Source organism: Hyaena hyaena, unplaced genomic scaffold (assembly GCF_003009895.1).
Source record: "Hyaena hyaena isolate Hyena2069 unplaced genomic scaffold, ASM300989v1 scaffold_561, whole genome shotgun sequence".
Lineage (NCBI taxonomy): Eukaryota > Metazoa > Chordata > Mammalia > Carnivora > Hyaenidae > Hyaena > Hyaena hyaena.
The window spans coordinates 716,614-737,507 of NW_024081193.1; the positions used below are offsets into that span (position 1 = coordinate 716,614).

The 20,894-nt window shown below is 33.3% G+C and overlaps 1 protein-coding gene across 2 annotated transcripts in view; it reads right to left on the reverse strand.

Annotated features, from left to right (window-relative positions):
* NKAIN2 (sodium/potassium transporting ATPase interacting 2) overlaps positions 1-20,894 on the reverse strand; it is a 981,342-nt gene that overhangs the window by 442,136 nt on the left and 518,312 nt on the right. For both annotated transcript variants that reach the window (XM_039256203.1, XM_039256204.1), the window contains exon 3: positions 10,325-10,405. In XM_039256203.1, coding sequence (XP_039112134.1) covers positions 10,325-10,405 — 81 coding nt within the window. The remainder of the gene's footprint in view (positions 1-10,324; positions 10,406-20,894) is intronic.

Genomic DNA, 20,894 nt, shown 5'->3' on the forward strand with positions numbered 1-20,894 from the left:
AAATTAAGAAAGTAAAAACTAAACAGAAAAAAGCATAAACTAAAACAGTTAATTTACTAGAGTCATAGAAACTGCAGATGCCATCTAGTTTTAATGGAGAGAGAACGTTGACTCACAAGAGGAAACAGCAGAATTGTAAAATGGCTTTCATTATTTTAATCACTGGAGAAAAGGGCCAGATTTCAAGTGGGAATTCTCAGATATGACTGTAGTTCTCAATCAGAGCTGCACTAGACACACCACAGCTTCGTTACTCTGGGAATAGAATTCCTCCTCAGTTTGTGTAAATCATTTGTAATAATAATAAAGAAATTATACAAGTAAAGTAAAATTAGAGGCATAGCTAGTCAGTTCCATCATGGAAAAGTATGGACAAGTTTCTGGAAAGTATTTTGCCACACAGAGGAAGGCTACATATGACTTAGGGATTAAAGATTGAATTTAATCATAAATTCTTCCCAGAGCTCTGGGTAATCTGTTTTGTATCCTCACTTGATACCTTGGTTAGAATCACTATCAAGTAATAAATTAGGTAACCAATTTGGATATGCACAAATATCAAGATCTACACTGGGATCCTTGTTTCAAAGGACAGACAGAAAACAAGAACTGTCTTCCTGCTCTGCTTAAAAGTTCTGGATAATCTAGAGGTACCTGGGTGGCTCAGTCAGTTAAGTGTCTGACTCTTGGTTTCAGCTCACATCATGATCTCATGGCCTCTTGGGTTTGAGCCCCGTTTTGGGCTCTGCACTGGCTGTGCGGAAACTGCTTGGGATTCTCTCTCTCTCTCTCTCTCTCTCTCACTCCCCCTCCCCCACACTCCCACATTTGTGCGGTATCTGTCTCTCTCAAAATAAATAAATAAACTTAAAAAAAAGTTCTGGATAATCTAAGCCTTACAAGTTAAAATATGTTTAATGGACAAATACAAATATCACATAGGAATTTGTTAGAGATGAAATAACTCAGGCTTCCCTCCAAAGGAATCAGAATCTGTACTTTAAAAAGATCTCCAGATGATTCATATGATTTTTTATTTTGAAAAGCACTGATCTTGGTGGCTAGTTGCTTGGATTACTTTCTTTGTGCTTGTTACCAGCACAGAGTGCTGGGCCAGCACTGAGAAATGTTGATTTCATTAATGATGCAATAGTGGAGTAGAAGGTAACACTTCTAGGAGCTTTATTTGGTGGAGTTGGAGCTAGTTACTAAATTCCACACTTTGAAGATTTGATTTCATTCCAGTGAGCACTGTTCATGTGTCTGCCATTTCCTTCAACCCGGGGATGAATAAAACATGATCCCTACGTTGAAGGGATAGTTAAGTAAACAAATACTTAGAACATATTTATAACAACAACTTGTTGCATTTGTTTTATGATGTATACAATAGGCTTATTCATAAACATCTAAAATGCTCTTGATTCCTTAATTCTTCACTGTTACATAGTTGACATAACTACAGTGGCAGTCAGTGGCAGACATTCTGCTGAATAATGATGATGACTTATGGCCTTTTGGCAAATTGAAGTTTAGTAGGAAAGATGGAATTGTAAATAAATATTATAATGCTGCGTGAAAAATAACTCAATTATAAAGTTATACAGATATATTTAGCAGTTTTCTTAATTCTTATTTACCATATTACATTTTGATTCAGTGATGTGTATGTCATTTGACAATCTCATCTCTCTCCAATAAACAATGTTATGCTGGCCTCATAAGATGAAATAGGAGGCAAGCCCACTCTACTCTGAAAGAGCTTATGTGAGATAGGTATTGTAACATTCTTAAATGTCTTTAAGAATTTACTAGACAAGCCTTGTGGAGGTGAAAGGTTTTTTTCTGTCAAAATGTTTTAATTAATGATACTCTTTTTATTTATTTATTTATTTTTATTTAGAGAGAAAAAGAGAGAGAGAGAGGGCAAGCAGGAGAGGAGCAGAGGGAGAGAGAGAATTTCAAGTAGGGGGCTTAATCCCACAACCCTGCGATCATGACCTGAGCTGAAATTAATAGTCAGATGCTCAACTGACTGTGCCAACCAGATACACATACTGATTCAATTTTTTAATGAATAAGTTTATTCAGGTTTTAAATTTATTCAACTTGTATTTTCCAAAGAATTTGTCCACTTCACCCTGATTGTCAAATATATTGGCTTAGCCTTGTTCACAATACACTCTATCTAATCTGTGGTGTCCTTTGTGATGTTAGCAAAGTGTGTATTTACTTATATTTTCTCTTTGATTTCTCTTGATAGGGCTTTTAACAATTTTATTAATATTTTTGAAGAAATTAGTTTGGCTTTACTGATTTTTTTTTTCCTGTTATCTGTACATTGAGCTTTGGCCTTTTCATTATTTCAATCCTACATTTGAGTGGTTTAAACTATTGTTCCTTTACTAGTTTCTGGGTATAAAAGTTTAGATCATTTAAAAAATAATTAATGTCCATTTTTTTTGAGAGAGAAAGAGAGACAAAGTGTGAGGGGCAGAGGGACACAGCTAGAGGGAGACACAGAAGCTGAAGCAGGCTCCAGGCTCCGAGCTGTCAGCACAGAGCCTGACGTGGGGCTTAAACCATGAACTAGTAAATCATGACCTGAGCTAAAGTCGAACACTTAACTGACTGAGCCACCCAGGTGCCCCATTAGATGATTAATTTTTTAACATTTCTTCTTTAGTAACATTTCCATGTAAAGCCATGTTTTACTGTAAGCACTACTTCAGCTTCATTGCCCCAGATTTTCAGTTCAAAATATTTTTTTAATCTCCATTCCAACCTATTAAGTCTATAGGTTATTTACAAGTGGACTACTTTTCCTTCTAAATAGTGGCAGATTTTCTAGCTTAATACCACATTGATCACAGACTACCTGCTGGATAATTGCAAATAATCCTATATTTTGACTTTTCTCCAAACACAGAAAAAACTCATTTTATAATTGAATATTCTTTGTGCCTTTGAAAATAATATGTATCCTTTACATAGGTAGGTGTGATATTCTGTATATGTTCACTAAGTCTGTTAATTGTGTTGTTTAGATACTCTATATAGTTTTTTTTTTTTTTTTAAGGTTTTCATTTATTTCTAGGAGAGAGAGAGAGACAGCATGAGCAGGGGAGGGTCAGAGAGAGAAGGAGTCACAGACTGAAACAGGCTCCAGGCTCTGAGCTGGCAGTCAGCAGAGAGCCCGACGCGGGGCCCGAACTCACGAACCGTGAGATCATGACCTAAGCGAAAGTCGGACGCTTAACCGACTAAGCCACCCAGGCGCCCCTAGATACTCTATATAGTTTTTGAATTTTGACCCTGATGGATATATTCAGACAGGTAAAAAATCTTCCACTGTGATTGAGGAATGACTGTTTCTCTTTCTATCTAGTTTTGCTTTAGATTTTTGCAGCTATATTTTTTTATTCAGATAATACTGAGTGCATTGTCTTCATGTGCATCGACCGTTTTATCACTATGACATGTCCTCTTTGTTTCTAGTGTTGCTTCTTGCTTTAAACACTCCTTTATCTGATAATAGAATTATATGGTGTTTTGTGTGTGTTTACATAGTATACATGTTCCGGTTTTCTTAATTTTAGATTTAATTCCTTGCACTAAAGGCATACCTCTTATATACAGTATATACTTGGGTTTTGTGTCCTCAACCAGACTGACAGTCTCAGTCTTTTAAGTGAAGTAGTTTACATTTAATGTAATTATTGATATATTTGACATTATAGTATCCATCTTGGTATTTGTTTTCTTGTTCACCTCCTTTTTTGTTAGTTTTTCTCAATTCTTAAATTCATTTGGATTAATCAATTATTTCTATTATTTGATTTTTTTCATCTGTAGTTGGGTTTTTGTCAGCTCTACTTGTTTCAGACATTACACCAGAAATTATTAATCATTCAAATATTGTAATCTATTATAAATATTATCTTTACCATTTTCTTGCTAATACAAGAAACTTAGAACACTTTAACTCCTTTTTACCTTTTGTGTTATTATGTAGCTGGATTCTTGCACAGAGAGACAGGACACCAAGGCTTTTTGTCCAGGAAGAACTGCATTTATGCTGGCACGGGCTCAGTGGGCTAAGACTCCAAAAAAGTTGAGCCCTGAGTGCAGCAGGGTATAGCTTCTTATTCAATTTCTACTTTGTCTCCCATATATGGTGATACATATCGTCTGATTGGACACAGTCCAATTACAAAGTCATGTTAAAGCTATGCATATGTATATAGGAGTTGATTGGGCCACAGTGCCTTCCTGTGTTCTGAGAAGGCCTCCACCATAATCCTTAGGGAGGAGCTCTACCACAATTATTGTATGCAACTTAGTTCTAGATACATTTAAATTCCAAAAGACTTTACTATTATGATTTTTTTTTTTTAACTCATGTATTTATCCTTTCTATTAACGTTCTTTCCTGAAATTCCATTTTTCTTTCTGGTACTGTTTTATTTTTCTCTTCTACTTGAAGAACATCCTTTAGAATTTATTTTTAGTTTCTGTTTTTTAATTTTTTATTTAAATTCCAGTTAGTTAACATAACTCACAAACACACAGTAATATTAGTTTCAGGTGTGCAATCTAGTGATTCAATACTTTCACACAACACCTGGTGTTCAATATAAGCATACATGTACTATTTCCTTTAATGCATGTTTGTTAGTAATGAATTACTTTAGCTCCTATTGGCTGAAGAAAATACTTTTATTTTACCTTTACTGCTGAACAATATTGTTGCAGGGAATGAAATTCTAGATTACCAGAATTTTTGAAAAAAAATTTAATATTTATTTATTTTTGAGAGAGACAGAGACAGAGCACGAGGTGTGGAGGGGCAGAGAGAGAGACACACACAGAATCGGAAGCAGGTTCCAGGCCAACACTGAGCTGTCAGCATAGAGCCTGACACAGGGCTCGAACTCAGGAACCACGAGATCATGACCTGAGCCAAAGTTGGATGCTTAACTGACTGAGCTGCCCAGGCGCCCCTAGATTGCCACTTTTAATGTACTTTAAAGGTGACACTCAATTGCCTTTTGGAGTCATTGTTTCTGCTGATGGTTTGACTGTCAGTTGTTTTGTTGTTTCCTTAAAGGCAATGAGTCTGTCTTTCATCTTTGATGGCTTTTAAAATTTTCTCTTTGATTTTGATTTTCAGCGGTGTTACTAGGCTATACCTGAATGTGGTTTTCTTGATATTTATTCCACTTGAAATCTAAAAGTCTTCTTGAATCTGTGGGTTCATATACTTAATTAGTTTTGGAAAATTCTCTGTCATTGTCACTTCAGATACAGCTTCTGTCCAACTTTATCTTTTTTCTCTTTTCTCCTTCTGGAAATTCAACATTTGTATACTGAGCCTTTAGCAGAGCCCTATATTATTCTGACATCCTTTTCATTTTGTGTTATGTTAACTTCTGTGCTTTGGTTTGGATATTTACTATTAACCTATCCTCCAGTTCACCAATCTTGTCTTCTAATCTTTCAAATCTACTAACAAAGACACCTAATGCGTTCTTGCTTTCAGATATATTTTTCAGTCCTGGAATTCTCACTTGATTCTTTATATGAATCCAGACTATGTGAGGGTAAATTCTTCATCTCTAAATAGATTATCTCCACTTTTTATTATTATTTTCCTCAACATAGTGGTTTTTTTATGTTCTTATCAGGTAATTAAAGTATTTGCATCATCTGTTGGTCTTGATTGTCTGTTTCTTTTCTTCACCTTCAGAAATGTGGTTCTCTCTTTTGGGCGTGTGTAGGAATTTTCAATTGCCTGATATCATGTACCAAACCAAAACCAAAACCAAAACCAAACAAAACTGTAAAGAATAAAATAATGTTATCTTTCTCTTGAGGTGTTTCCCTTATTCCTTGATAAGACAGATGAAGCAGTAGCTAATCAGCTTATTTTATTTTATTTTTTAAAATTTTTTAATGTTTATTTAATTTTTGAGACAGAGAGACAGGAGCATGAGTGGGGCAGGGGTAGAGAGAGAGGGAGACACAGAATCTGAAACAGGCTCCAGGCTCTGAGCTGTCAGCACAGAGCCTGATGCAATGCTCATGAACCCTGAAATCATTACTTGAGTCAAAGTCAGACGGTTAACAAAGTGAGCCATCCAAGTGCCTCTGAAGTTTATAATATATACACACACAAACAGTATAAAATTTTTAAAAGTTCTATATTTTGCTTCATCTTATAGCTAATCTATAAATATTTCTTTAGGCCCCTCTGCCAAAATATTTTTTTTCTGTTTTATTCAGTTTTCAAAGTAGAATTTGCCATTTATTTTCTTTTCTGAGTAGGATATGAATTAAGAAAGTTGGATTCTTTGGGGATAATGAAAAATATTCTTGGACATGTTAAATTTATGGTGACATTGAAATTGACATGATACCAACAGGAAGCTGGAGATGTGGTACTTAGCAACAAAGTCAGCACTGAAGATATAAATCTGGTAGATACATGTGTAAACATGATAATTTAAATTATGATATTGGATGACATTTTCAAGTGAAAGAATATAGACAGAGAAGTAAAAGGATTCAAGGACCCTATTCCTCACTTTAGGGGTATTAAAAATAAATGGAAAAGTAAGCAAAGAGAACTGAAGCAGTGTAATTCAATACACTATTAAAGAAAAACAAGAGAAGAGAGGCAGTGACAGTTTTACCAAAATACAATAAGTTGGTTCACTTCTATTTGAGGGGCAAAATTACATTATATTTAATTCTTAATAACATGTAGACATTTTATTCTACATCCTAATGCAAAATATACTGATGGTTGGGAAGTGAAAGTATTTCTATTTAGTTTAGTAATAGTTAGTTGATGTTTTCTTAGACTATATGTGTTTTACAGTAAGAAAAAGGAAAAAAATAAAAAAATACATTAGTATTTTTAATATGACATCCTTATATCTGTTATATTAGTCTTAAATAAATTATCAGATTGAACTAATTAATTAAACTAACAAATTCAATTAAAAATGATGATAGCAGATTTCTCTCCATACCATCTTTTACCATACAAAATCCTAAAAGCAAATTTTAATGTAAGCACTGATTTCATTGAGCAGAAAATATTCAAATATCAGATACCTCTTTACATGAATATTTTTTATAGAAGAAATAAAGTGAGATTATTGCAACATTACGTTTTTTTTCACACAACACTCATATCTGGTTTTAAAGATTTGTTTCCTATTGCCTGCAGTGTGTGACAGTTTTATCTTCTTCTTGTCTCTTTTATTTACAAGAGTGCAATTTTATTCTCCAAAGCTTAAATAGCCCTTATGGTTACATGGCTCTTTAATATATCAAGATCTAGATGTATGTAGATTCAGAAACAACTATAAAATTATTAAAATATGACAACTTTCTAGAAGTTGCTAATAAATGTGTTCATTGTGAAACAGACGTATCACTAGGTATAATTAATTGCTTTAGGCTATGTTTAACCAGGTAAGTTTCTGATAATATAATGAAGCCTGAGAGATATGTGCCTGCATCCTGATTCTCAAGGATGACATGAGTGCATGGAGGCTCAAACTCATGAAATGTTAGATCATGACCTGAGCCGAAATCAGATGCTTAACTGACTGAGCGACCCAGGCAATCCCTACACTGAATTTTTCATGAACAAAATATATTACCTATACAACTATAGGTACTAGAGAAACTGAAGATCAAACAGGTCAGTCCTGTGTATGATCAAACAGGTCAGTCCTGTGTATCATATTATTGTAAATAAGCCATTTCATTGCTGAGTATATACACTGGGTTGGTTAATGACACTAATCCCTGTATTGGTCATAAGTACATGGTACGTAGTTTAGCAGAAAAGACACTGTGGAAATGACAAAATTCTAAACTCTAACAGGGAATTAAAGTTGCCTTAATATTTTACTACGTTTTTATCACTTCTTGCCAATATTTGTTCTGAAGAAGTCATTTATTTACAAAATGTATGGAAATAAATACACTTCTTTCACATATATAAAGACGACAGAATATTCTCCCTGATGCTATTTCTCTCTCAGCCTCAGCCTCACACAAACAGGCCCGCTCATACGGCCAAACTATTTTTATTTTTATTTTTTTGGTATAGTAAGGAAAAAACAGTTTATATTCTGTAATCGAAGTATTATCAACAGTTTCAGGAGTCCCATTTTTGAGTTTTCATATATCTGTACATTTTTCAATCACCATTGCTTCCTTCTGGCACTGTATTACTTGAGGAATGTGAGGCAGTTGCAGAAGCTAAAGAATTAAATGGTATAAATACACCTTTCTCAAACCCTTTGAGTGGGAAAGGGAGGGAAAAATCTGGTACAGATAACTATATAACTCTGCCCTTTGAGGTTTTCCTTTAGATTATTTGTTAAAAGGAAATTATTAAATTTTCATGGGTTCTGCTGACTCTTGCCTTGGTTTATAAGATGAAAAGAAAAGGAAATATTAACTACTTCATTTCCAAGGGATAGACACTACCTGCCTGTGTGCATTAGAAGAATTCTTAGTCATTTGTGTTACAACTGTCTTGAATTGCAGTGTTTTAGGATATGGCCTCACTGTAGTTTCAATGCCCATATCCAAGGTCAAGAGATCACAAGTTTTATTCTGTGCCTGCAGTTATCATGTGGAGCAGTGAGCACAATTACAGAACATTTGTGCATACAGCTTGGCTCAAATATATATAGGTAAACTCTGATCTGCTAAATCAATTTACTCAGCCAATATACCTAAATACCTGCCTACCAATTTATTTTTAGGGTCGTTATTTAAAATTAAAATTATTACTGAAAAGTCATTCTAGTATGGACTTTATTTGAACAAAGTGGATTACAGCAGCGGGGATGTATGAATTGGGCAAGTGATTCAAGTCTTGAAAAGCAGGTATGGTTCTCTGGAACAGAGGAACTGAGTTTTAAGCAGCTGTCTTCTCTGTGTCCTTCCTAGTCACCTGAACAATTTCTTTTCATGGGTCACGACAGCTTTCTGGAAAGGACTGCCTGCTGCCAAGAGTGTGGAGGACAGTGCTCGGCAAGAGTCACAAAAATGCCATCTACCAGCGCAGATTTGCAGACCTCAGTGAGGACTTGTCCAAATCCTGATCATAAAACCACAGGTTCCAGAAGCCTTGCTTCTATCTCATGCCATAACGTCACCCTCTTATTTTATCCTTCGTCATTTGCCATTCAACAAAATAATCAAGATTATTTGTACTGTATATAAAGCCATATCATTGTGAAATAATAAACACCCTTGAAAATGTTCAGAGTGCTTTGTGAAGTTCCTGTAAACCAGATTATTAATGCGTATTATAACTATCTCCATCCCCTACCCTCCAAGATATAAAAGCCCTGCAAGGGTATTTCCTGGCAGCTTTTTAGCTCTTTAACCTTTTAAAGCAGGTCATCATCTCTGGGTTTTAAAAATGTCAACATCTTTGCAGGGTTTTTCCGTTCTAATAAGGAAAGGCTACCGAACATTTTACAATCTGTCTTTAAAAGTTAATATGAAGAAGGGCAGGTTCGCAACTCTGTCAGGTGTCTACACAATATTTACTACTACTTTGAATGAATTATCTCATTTGGCTTATTTGCTAATAATTGCATTCCACTAGAAGAAAGATGCTGATTTTAGAGATCTAAAAATTACCGTATTTCAATAGTAAAAGCATTCATGTTAGAAACATAATGGTAATTTGCAAACAAAAGCAAACATAAACACCCTCACATGAGGAAAACATAAAAAAAAAGAGAAAAAAAACCTAGGTGGAGAAGCTAATATTTTAAACCTCTCCTAGATTATTTTTGAAGATTTTATTCATTTATATAATTCATTAAATCCCTCTGGTAACAATTTTATTCAACTAAAATCCATTATCCATTAATTGTTTGAATTATTGCATTCCTCTTTGGGTCCAAGCAGGAAAATCTTTAGCAGAGTAATAAGCAAATGGGATGATTCCAAAAATTTTCAGGATTTTATCTCCAAAAAATTCCCATTATGCTTCAGAAATCTCTTCTCAGTCAATGTTTTAAAAGTACACAGTATGGCCACTGCAATAATCATTATTTCACAATGGTTTTGCTTAACATGATAAAAGCACACTTTCCTAACAAGCTAAAACATATCTTTGATGGCAGAAAAGTGGAGATGCAGATGAGGACATCTTTGAATTTACCTTCATTCGAGGTGCATCTAAGTGACAAGAGCAGGGTGAGACTCTGACTTATTTAGGAAGAGGCTTGTTAACACACTACTGATGACTCAGGCAAATCAGATGGCAAATTACCTTTGAGAGGTCCCCAGCCTCCAAATAGAAGCAGATAACAAACACATTCCAGGTAACCCAGAGGACTAGCCAGACAGCATACTGCAGAAAAGCAAGAGAGAAATAACATATATTAATTTTGAATCAGTTGAGTAAGATTTAAACAGAACTTAAACTTCTGAACACTCAAATCTTGAGATTAATGGCAAATGTTAGATATTGCTTCTAAAAGACAGGATGAGATGTACATATATCTTTCTGATGTTTTTTTTTTTTTTTTTTTCTCACTGTTGTGGTCTCATAGTAGCCCAAACTTGCTTAGGGATAACTTTTAGGCTCTCATACAAAAGATACAGTAGCCCATATTTATGTTTTAAGGTGGGATTATTATGTTTTACAGACATCTAAAAAATTGGATGCTCCAATAGATATATCAAATAGAAACCATCAAAAATAAACTCCTGCATGCCTGGATGATTCAGTCGGTTAAGCCTCTGACTCCTGGTTTCGGGATCAGGTCATGATCTCGTGGTTGGTGGGTTCAAGCCCCACATGCTCTCTTTCTCTCTCAAAATAAATAAGTAAACAAATTTAAAAAAAAAAAAAGAAACTCCTATCTTCCGTTAGCAAAATTAACCCCATTCTTGATAATGTACAACCTTATATAAGTTATCTGGTGTCATCTTCAACTCAGTCCCCATGCCTCTCTACCATCTGTGGTTTCTTCCTTTCCTTTCTCTCTTCACTTTCTTCTTTTACTCTCTGATAATCTCCCATTACAGTGACCATGGAGTTATTACCTCTAATTTTACTCTGCTGACTATTCAGTGTGCTTTCCTCACTGATGACAACTTTTTCTTACCAAGATATATTTTTGAGCATTTGGTCAACTAAAATGTATTAACTGCCTAAAGGGCAACATGCTAGAAGGACACTGAGGATACAAAGACCAATGATAAATTCTCCCTGAATTCAAGTCGATTGATGGAGACAGATAAGGAAAGAGATAATTATAATATAAGAATCATAAAAAGATGTATAGTATGAGCACAAGGAAGATGGGAAGTATATAAACTATCTTAAGAAAAAATAATCCCATAAAGCTTAATGGAAGAGGTGAAACAAGCTAATTTGTAGACTTTTTGAAATAAAAATGTGGAGGTTATAAGTGGTCTGATGAAAAGTGCTGTAAACAAACAGCAGGTGTGAACTATACAGAATACGAGGAGAGGGTATCATGTCACTTTTCTGCTCAATAATATACACATGATCCCCATTGTTTACATGATATGTTCCAAAATTTTCATTTCATTGTTCAAGAACCTCCAAGATCTTGTACCATTTTATTTTTTTCAGACATGCTTTGGTTTATCTCTTAAATTGTTATGGATTACAGACACATGAGATTACTCACAGTTCAATGTACACAGAAAGCTATTTCTCACTTCTGTGTCATTTTGTGTATTATTTATCTACCCTTTAATAATTTTTTTTCTTCCCTAGGTATTTTTTTACCACTTATCAATATTTTGTTTTCCACCCTATTAATATTTTGTTTTTCACCAAAAAAACAACTTAAATATCACTTCCCGAGTTACAACCAATCAGAATTGACTTGGTCTTGCTTAGTGCTCCAAAGAGATCTTGCTTGAGTTAATTTCATTCCGAATGTCTTCTAATTATATGTATATTTTCCTCCAATGCCCAGTAAGCTCCTTGAGAAAAGAGGATTTGAAATGTATGTTTATACCCTTAAGTTTTTTACTTTGTACTTTGCATAAAATAGGTATATCAATGAAAGAACAAGAAAATTTTACTAGTTTCAGATGGAGAAACCATTCTCCCCTCTCGACCTAATTTTTATGGAAATACTATAATCATATATGTAATGTGAGGAATAAGAGCCCTACATGGTGAGTTTGTGTAATAATGAATAGCAACTCAGCTATTTTCTTAGTGATGGATTTACCTAACTGCTGAATATGTACATTGTTCAGCAATAAAGTAAGAGCAATAAACTAAATGGTCTAAGACAAAAGAAGGAGTTTGAGAGTCTGTATGAGGTGAGAGTTGGGGACTAGAAATAGGGTCTGGAAGCTAAACAGGCTGTGGCAAGGAACGTTAATCTAAAACAGAACCCTAATGAATATCTTAGCTTGCTCAGCATTCCAAAGTGTAAATTCATCTCACAATTTAAAATGAAAACTAAAAATCTAGATTTATTTGACTCTTTGACAGATTGGGATCTAAGTTTTAGATATACAATGAAGTGTTGGGACATGCTCTAAAGGTAGTAAGGTCAGAAAAAAAATAAAAGTGTCTATAGTTTCTAGTGACTTAAGTGACTAAAGAGAAAAAAAGAATGACTGATTAAAGTGTTTTATCCTGTCCTTTGTTCATGCTGATACACTTTCGCCACCTTATTTATAATGAGAAGTTTAATAAGCAAAAGTAGCAGAATAAGTGAAATATTTGGTAAGAATTTATGAAACATACTATATTACATATACTAAACATTTCTGTAAAAATTTGTGATTGGTAGGCAGACATCTTCACAGGGCATTAAAGAATGCCAATGCTGTAGGTTTTCAATTGAAATTATATTTTAAGATCTTTAAATGCTGTTAAGGTTATGTGCATCCATGAGGTATTCATGTCATAGTCACTACTTCAATATTGTATGATGAATATACAATCAGAATTTGGATTTTTCATCCAGATTAATTTAGACATAATTTATAATTACCTTAACTAAGCTTGGTTTAAAAAATCAAGCTGAAAAATGTATGTTTTAGTCACCAAAATTAATAATTTTATGAAGGAGAGGTAAGATAATGGGTCACAAGCAAATGAAGAGCACAGAGAGATTAAGACCTTAGGACCTAAAGTCAAACTCTGTCACTTGGGACCTCTGTGTCTATTTTCAAGTCTAATGTTCTCAGTATACTTTAGATTACTTAAATGTAAAATAGCCTAAGTAATAGTAGTAAACACACATGATTTATATACAGATGGAATGACAAGGTATTTGAAAATAGTCTATATTTGAGTTCTCACTAACATGTTGCAATTTTATTATTATATTACTACTTCTTTTAAAATTTGTTTTTATATTATTTATATTCATTTATATTTATTTTTATATTAGTTACATTTATTTATTATTTATTTATTTTTATTTAGAGCAATAGAGAGCAGGCATGCTGGAGAGAGGCAGAGAGTAGGAGAGGGAATCCCAAGCAGACTCCACGATGTCAGCACAGAGCCCGGTTGGGGGGCTCGATCTCATGAACCTTTAGAGCATGACCTGATCCTAAATGAAAAGTTGGACACTTAACTGATGACCTGCCCAGGCACTTCAACCACTTCTTCTTTATATAATATAGCAGAAATCCCCATTTTTTAAATCTCCTTAACAAATTGAAAATATACTTTCCTCATTAATGTAAAACATCCTTCTGTCTGATTGAACTTGCAATAGAGACTTGTTTTCCTGAATATTCTTTTCTGGAATATTATTTTTTGATACAGTAATGCTAATATTGATATATCAATGTTACTTTATGAAATAATTTCATTTGATTTCAGTAAAACTATAATTATTTATAACTTAGCACCCTACATAATTATAAAGCATTCTATATCTTGTTTTATGTGCTGTTTTATAGTATTTATCAGTAACAATAATAACTTTTCTCTCAGAAGAATTTAGAAGGATATGTCTAGATGCAACATAACAAATATTCTGTCTATATCTTTGCACTTACTTGTATCATTTTCATTTCATCCTATACTTCATTACAAACCAGTTAGTTTCACAGTGGACTCTACATCATTAAAGATTTACAAAAGAGAATTATAACCTTTAGTGGTACAGCACCTTTAATAAATATAGAAACTCACACTACGCTATAGGGCGTAATCCCTGTATTATTCCAAAGGCAAGGCTTTATCACGTTTAACTTTACTCATTAGCTTTCTCTCATTTAACTTCTACCCTCTTTTCTTCATTTTCCTCTTTTTGTTTATGTTTCATACTTGTTTTTCTCATTTTAGTAGCTGGCATTTGCCTGAATCAAATCTTCTCCATTGAATTTTGTCTTATTTCTTAAATATAGATTTGGCATCCCCTTGTAATTTGGCCAATGAATGATTCTTGTCAATTAAACCCGATCTTTCACACCGGTCTTAAAATTACTCATCATAATTATTTAAGGTATGAATATCTCTACTAACTTCTTCCCAGTTGCTACAGCTATGGTTGATGTGATATAATTGACAATTGCTCAGTTTGAATATAATTGAAAATGATGTCCTGCCCAGGAGAGATAATCTAACAGGATAACAAAGTATCACACTTGCCAGATATCACCTTCCTTGTAGTTTTCTGCTATAAAAACTAATTTTTCTTTAGCCTCTTCTTTTCTTGTGGAAAAAAAAATCTGGTATTTTATGTTTCAGGTAAAAAAAAAAACAACTATGAGATATCTGTGGTAATAGAAAAATTCTATTGTATGATGAAATTCATTCTTAAAGGGCTGATTTCTGTAGCACTAAGTGGACCATTTGAAAGGCTGATTTAACTTGAATCTCCAGCTAAATGGTAAAAACCATCTGCTGAAAAGTAATTGAATCATCACGGTTTCCCTGTTGTATTTGTGACTATAATGATGAAATCAAATTAGCTGTAGAAGATAAAAATTAGTTAAGGCTGTCAATCATGATAGGCCAAAATACTGGCCAGATCCAGAGCCACGGTGCTATTATATGCCATGGTTACATAATAATTAGAAAGGTAGAGCCTCAGACAAAAAGGATCATAAACATTTTATTGGAAAATAATGAGCTACACCTAATGGCACTGTCAGTGCTTTTCCCTCCCTCTCTTGCATTAGAGCTTTCTAAATTAAAGTCTGCATTCTTTTTTGAACTATAAAGTGTATTTGACACACATAAAGCATATGGATTTTAACATTAGTTTTTCAGGTTTTTACATACACACATAAACAAATACAACTTTTTCCATAAATAAATTATTTTGTGGAAAGCTGTGATCTTTATGGCATTGTATTTGCAAAACAATTTCTTCTCCAAAAATTCTGGGGAAAGGAGGCAATTATTTAAGACAAAAGGATTTTCTTATCTTTCTCACTAATTCACAATGATTCTAAAATCAATCTCAGGAAAAAAAGAGTTGCCCATTAAAGTTCAGAAGCAAGCATTCCTTGAAATGGAGAGTTAAATTTATGATTTATGTGGCTTTCTAATTCTTATTTCTTTTTCTTTTATTATTTCTTTCTCTTATTTCTTTTTCTTATATGTCTGGACAGAGTTAAAACTTATTGGGATATTATATGAGTAAAGAATATTGCAACTTTTCAAAAGAAATATTTCTGTGTTTATTTAGGCATTTTTTTTAAATGAGAAGATTTGTCATGCAAAATGTTACTGGCCAAAACACTGAATAATTACACTCTAATTAGGTAATTTTATACTTTAAAAAGTTTTATATATGAAAATAATTTTGCTTAGCCTCTTGAAGAGCATCTTGCAAACTATTTCATTGTTTTCTTTCTTTCCTACTCTTCCTCTCTTCCTTCAACATATGTAGGTTACAGTTGGACTGTGAACTCCTTGAGGGCAGAGACTATTTTTTGTTTACCACAAATATAGCTGGTATAGTGTGTACATGTATAGAGGAGAGGGAGGGAGGAAGAGAGAAAAAGAATGTGTGTACAAACATATGTGAATGAAGTAAATTACATTAGTGACTCTCTTTTAAAAATTACAATTTAGAAAACTATTATTCAGTAATATTACCATAAAAATTAGAAGATGAAGAAGGAGAGTAGTACAAATCAATCTCTGGCCACATGATGCTCTAAGTGCTTAATTGGAAAAGGAGTTGGGTCAGTATATCAGTTCACATTTAGGCACCAGCTGGATGCAAGTGATTATAATATATGCTGTAGAGAAACATTACAAGGATATAACTAAGTCAATCCTCTAAAATGATTTTTATTTATCACTGATATGCAATGGATACGATCTATGGGAATGTTTTCAGTAATGATTACTTTTAGTAGGAAGCAAAACTCTACCAGCTCACCAACATTACTGATATGATACTGCTAATATAAAAGAAATAACGTAATCCATTCTGATAAACTGTGTTAGAAGCATTATATTAGTAAATCATATCTTAAAAACAACTCCTTTAAGCAAGGGTTTAGACTTATTAACAATCAGATGTTTTAATAAATATAAATGTATACCAATAAAATAAATATCCTTGGTCAAAATGATTAGCAAAGTTAATTACATTTTAGCTTAATGTTATCATCTTCAATAGCAGTATCATTTAATCTGCTTAGGTATACTCATCAATTCCTCATCCATTGTTATGATTTTAAAAAAAAGAGCAAAAGTGGCTCACAGAAAGGAGCTTATTTCCTAATTCTTGATCATTGTATGACCAGTAATGAGCTGCTTTATGATTTAAATTCTGTCTTCTAATAAAAAAAAAATCCTGTTATATCTATGCTATGCTATAAAAACTTGCCCCTTAAGAGAAATATCTACATAAAAATGCACTGTTATTAGGACTTCTAGTTTGACAGGGATGAAGGATCAGTTAATCAGCTAGAACTGGACAGAAATCCAATTCTAATCCTACATCATGCGGCAGATCACAGATGAAGGTAGATTTCCACCTTCTCATTTTTTACCAATGCTGATATCATATGATTAAACTTCCTTGTGATTTTATATTTACTTAGATGTTTTAAAGATTGCATAACTTTTAGTTCATTCTAAAATAAGATTTATTATGCTTCTCTTCCAATTACAGAAATTTCTTATTGTAGAAAACAGAAAAGAGAAATTTGGAAAATACCATACTTAGACATAATCACTGGTATCATATGTGTTTAAATTAAATAGGGATCTTGCTCTATATCATTACTTCATTTTTTCCACTTGATTAAAAAGTCACCTTGAGTATTCTCCAACATAGATGTCAATTCAATGATAAACTATGAGTTATTTAACTAATTCTCTATTAATTAACATTTTTGTTCTTCTCTTATTCTATTTTGATCAATTCCTATGAATTTTGATTTTCTTTAAAATGTTTAGTGTAGTTTGACATATTAATAAATTATACCTGAAAATATTTCGCTTACACAGACTATTTCTAAGATAGACTATAAATGTTAGAATGTCCAATGGGCATTATTTTAATGAACATATAAACTGGCTATTAAATTTTATGCAACTCCAAATAAAAGCAATATCCCCAAAGGTATTCTATTCTTCTTGAAGCAAAAAGTAGAAAATAATTCCCTTTGATTGAAAAAAAACACAATAATACTCACTTAGTATGAAGACATCTATATATGATGAATTTTAACTCATAAAATATTTCATAAAGAGATATGTGCAGCTATGAAACTACGAGAATTCCTTTAAAAAACATTTTGATACTGAATAAAAATCAATCAAGCTGTATAGGAACGTTCTAATTGATGTGTGCAAATAAGAGATTTACAAATCTAATATAATTGTTACAGAAGCCACAGAAAACTAATATACCCACCCAACTAGTCTCTCCTCCAAAAACCTCCCTGTCAATGAAATGTAATCCTGGAGAGTATAATGTCTAATACTTGTGAATATATGCAATTACCTTCAAAATTGAGATCTACTCCCTTTGGGCAATTATATCACTGCTTCAGAAACTGTCCACTATTATCATTTGAATATCATGCAAACAGAAATATCTTTTTTTGAAAAAAAGTGTTTTGTCTCATAATTGCTGTGAAAGTCTATGATAGAAAGTGAGGTACTCTTGTTTTATGAGTCTCAAGCACTTCTTACTGTATTTCCAATATTCTAACAATATAAGGCTGTTTCATTGTTTTTAGAACTTATTTCATAAAGTTCTAGGATACAGAAATCAATAAATTTAGAGTCCTGAATATTGCCAGACTTGTAAAAAATGTCAAAATGAGTTAAGTACCTAGAAAAAGATATAATTTCAAGTAGCTTTTTATTGCAACTAACTTTGAAGGCAAAGAAAGAGAAAAATAAGAAATAATCATTATTAATATGGTGGGCTGATAATTTTTAGTTGGGAAAATGCATAACATGATACTAAAAATATTTAAAATTCTAATAAACAAACAAGCAGTCCTAAATTTATCAGCCATCATAGTTGCCTTGAAAATTTGGAGAGGTGTTAAATTGTTGATTACTTAATATCTGCCGACACAGTATTTATACCAAATATTCCTTTGTATCACTTTTTAGCAAACATTTTAACACACAGAAAATACTGTGACATCTGACTGACCCAGTGGATTATGTGGAAAGCTTTATTTTAGCGATATGCATACATTCTTATGACCATTTTGACCACTTTGAAGGATCTATTACTTTAATTCACTAATATATCCTACAATGCCTAAGAATGTTGAATCCTCTTTTCTTCTCACAAATAATTAATTTAAAGAAGATGTATTCTTATACATATATTGAATTACATAGCCTTCCAACTGTGCTTCATGAAAGAATTCATGGCACGCAAGGACAATGATGCTATTTGTAAGGCATGTTAATGTAAATAAAGGACAGAGCTTGCTGCTGCAATGATTGATTCAGGGGCTCTGGCCACCCCAGGTTCCTGAAGGACTCTATATGCCAATGCTATTTGCAATGTATTAGCTATGACACTACTGGGAAGTTCTGCTCAGAAAAACATATATGGGGCACCCAGGTGGCTCAGTTGGTTAAGCATCCAACTTCAGCTTGGGTCATGATCTTATAGTTTGTGAGTTTGAGCCCCACGTCGTCGGGCTCTTTGCTGACAGCTCAGAACCTGAAGCCTGCTTCAGATTCTGTGTCTCCCTCTTTCTGCTCTCAAAATGAATAAATGTTTAAAAAAATGTTAAAAAAAATTTAAAAACCATATAATGCACAATTTCTTTTTCAAAAAAATACACTTGCTTATGTATAAAAAATAAAGTCTGCCTGTTCAACCTGATCAACATGATAGCTAGTTCTACACAAGTCTTTATATTCTATATAGTCACCTAAAGGATATTTCGAAATATCACATAGCTGACTCACTGTGTGACAATTGTAGCTAACATGGACAAATCAAAGTGGCAATGTCCAACTAAGTGGCCACATATAAGCATAAATATATATTTCTCCTAAGGCATGCTAAACTAGGTGCTTGGTAGTTTTTATATTGTAAATATTTGTTTGAAGAGTGAAGTTCCAAACTTACATATGTTAAGGAATGTTAAAACTATAGAGTATTTTTTCCAACCTAGAAGTACTTTTCCCTTTCTTTGTTTAATTTGGTAAACAACTTTTCATTTACTATCTCAAAAGCAGGGCTCAAATCCATTACCTTCAGAAATATGTTGGTAAGATGGGTAAAAATTAAAAGCAAAATGAAAAACAACTATTTCAATTAGGAATGCTTTTGGCTGCAAGTAACATAGTGAACTGCAGTTGGTCTAAATATCAGTTGTTGTTTTTTAAGTATTTTCTCATATATGAAGTCTGGAGTGGGCTACTGTTGACTCAGTGGCTCAGAGTTGCCATGGCTCTAGATCTATACTGCTGGATTTTTCTTTCAAATCCTCACACACCCTGCAGGCAGAAACCAAAATAAGTAAAACATTTCAGACCATCCATAGAGGAAGAGTATGGATTACGTGAAGCATCTTACAAACCATCTATAAGATGAGGGACATACAAAGAGGAAAATTATCATACTTAGTGTTAGATTTCTCATTGGAAAATGTAAAACATCTGTGTTTTGAGAAAGAAGAAAAAACATTATGGAGAATATTAAAAAATATGAAAATAAATAAAATGGGAAATTTTAAAGTATCATAAGGAAAAAGTTAACGACATGTTCAAAATTTACATAAATATACCTCGCTAAGATGTGGTAGATGTGTGGTGGTTGACAAAGTTGATTGAGTAAACATAGTCTATATATTTTTTCCTTTGGACTTGGAAACATGGTCTCTTTCAACCAGAAAGGTATTAATATCTTCGCTTTTCTGTCCCCCTAGCATTCATCTCAAATTGAAAGCAATTCGAATAGTAAGGTAAACAGCCTTCTAAAATATGTAGATTTTCCCAATTATAGGATATGGTAAATCTATCAAATGGCCTTTAAAAATGGTTACTTGCTGTTTGTTTTAAAGTTTATTTATTTTTGAGAGAGAGGGTGAGTGAGGGATGGGGAGAGAGAGAGACTGGGGGACTGAGGATTCAAAGCCGGCTGACAGCAGAAAGGACAACACAGGACTCCAACTCACAAACCATGAGGTCATGGCCTGAGCTGAAGGCAGATGCTTAACCAACTGAGCCATGCGGGTTCTCCGAGCTGTGTTGTTTTAGAAACATCCAAACCAGGGACGCCTGGAGGGCTAAGTCCATTAAGCATCAGACTCTCATGATCTTATGTTTTGTGAGTTCAAGCTCTATGCCAGGCTCTGCACTTACAGTGTGGAGCCTGCTTGGGATTCTCTGACTCTCTCTCTCTCTCTCTACCTCTCTCTCTCTC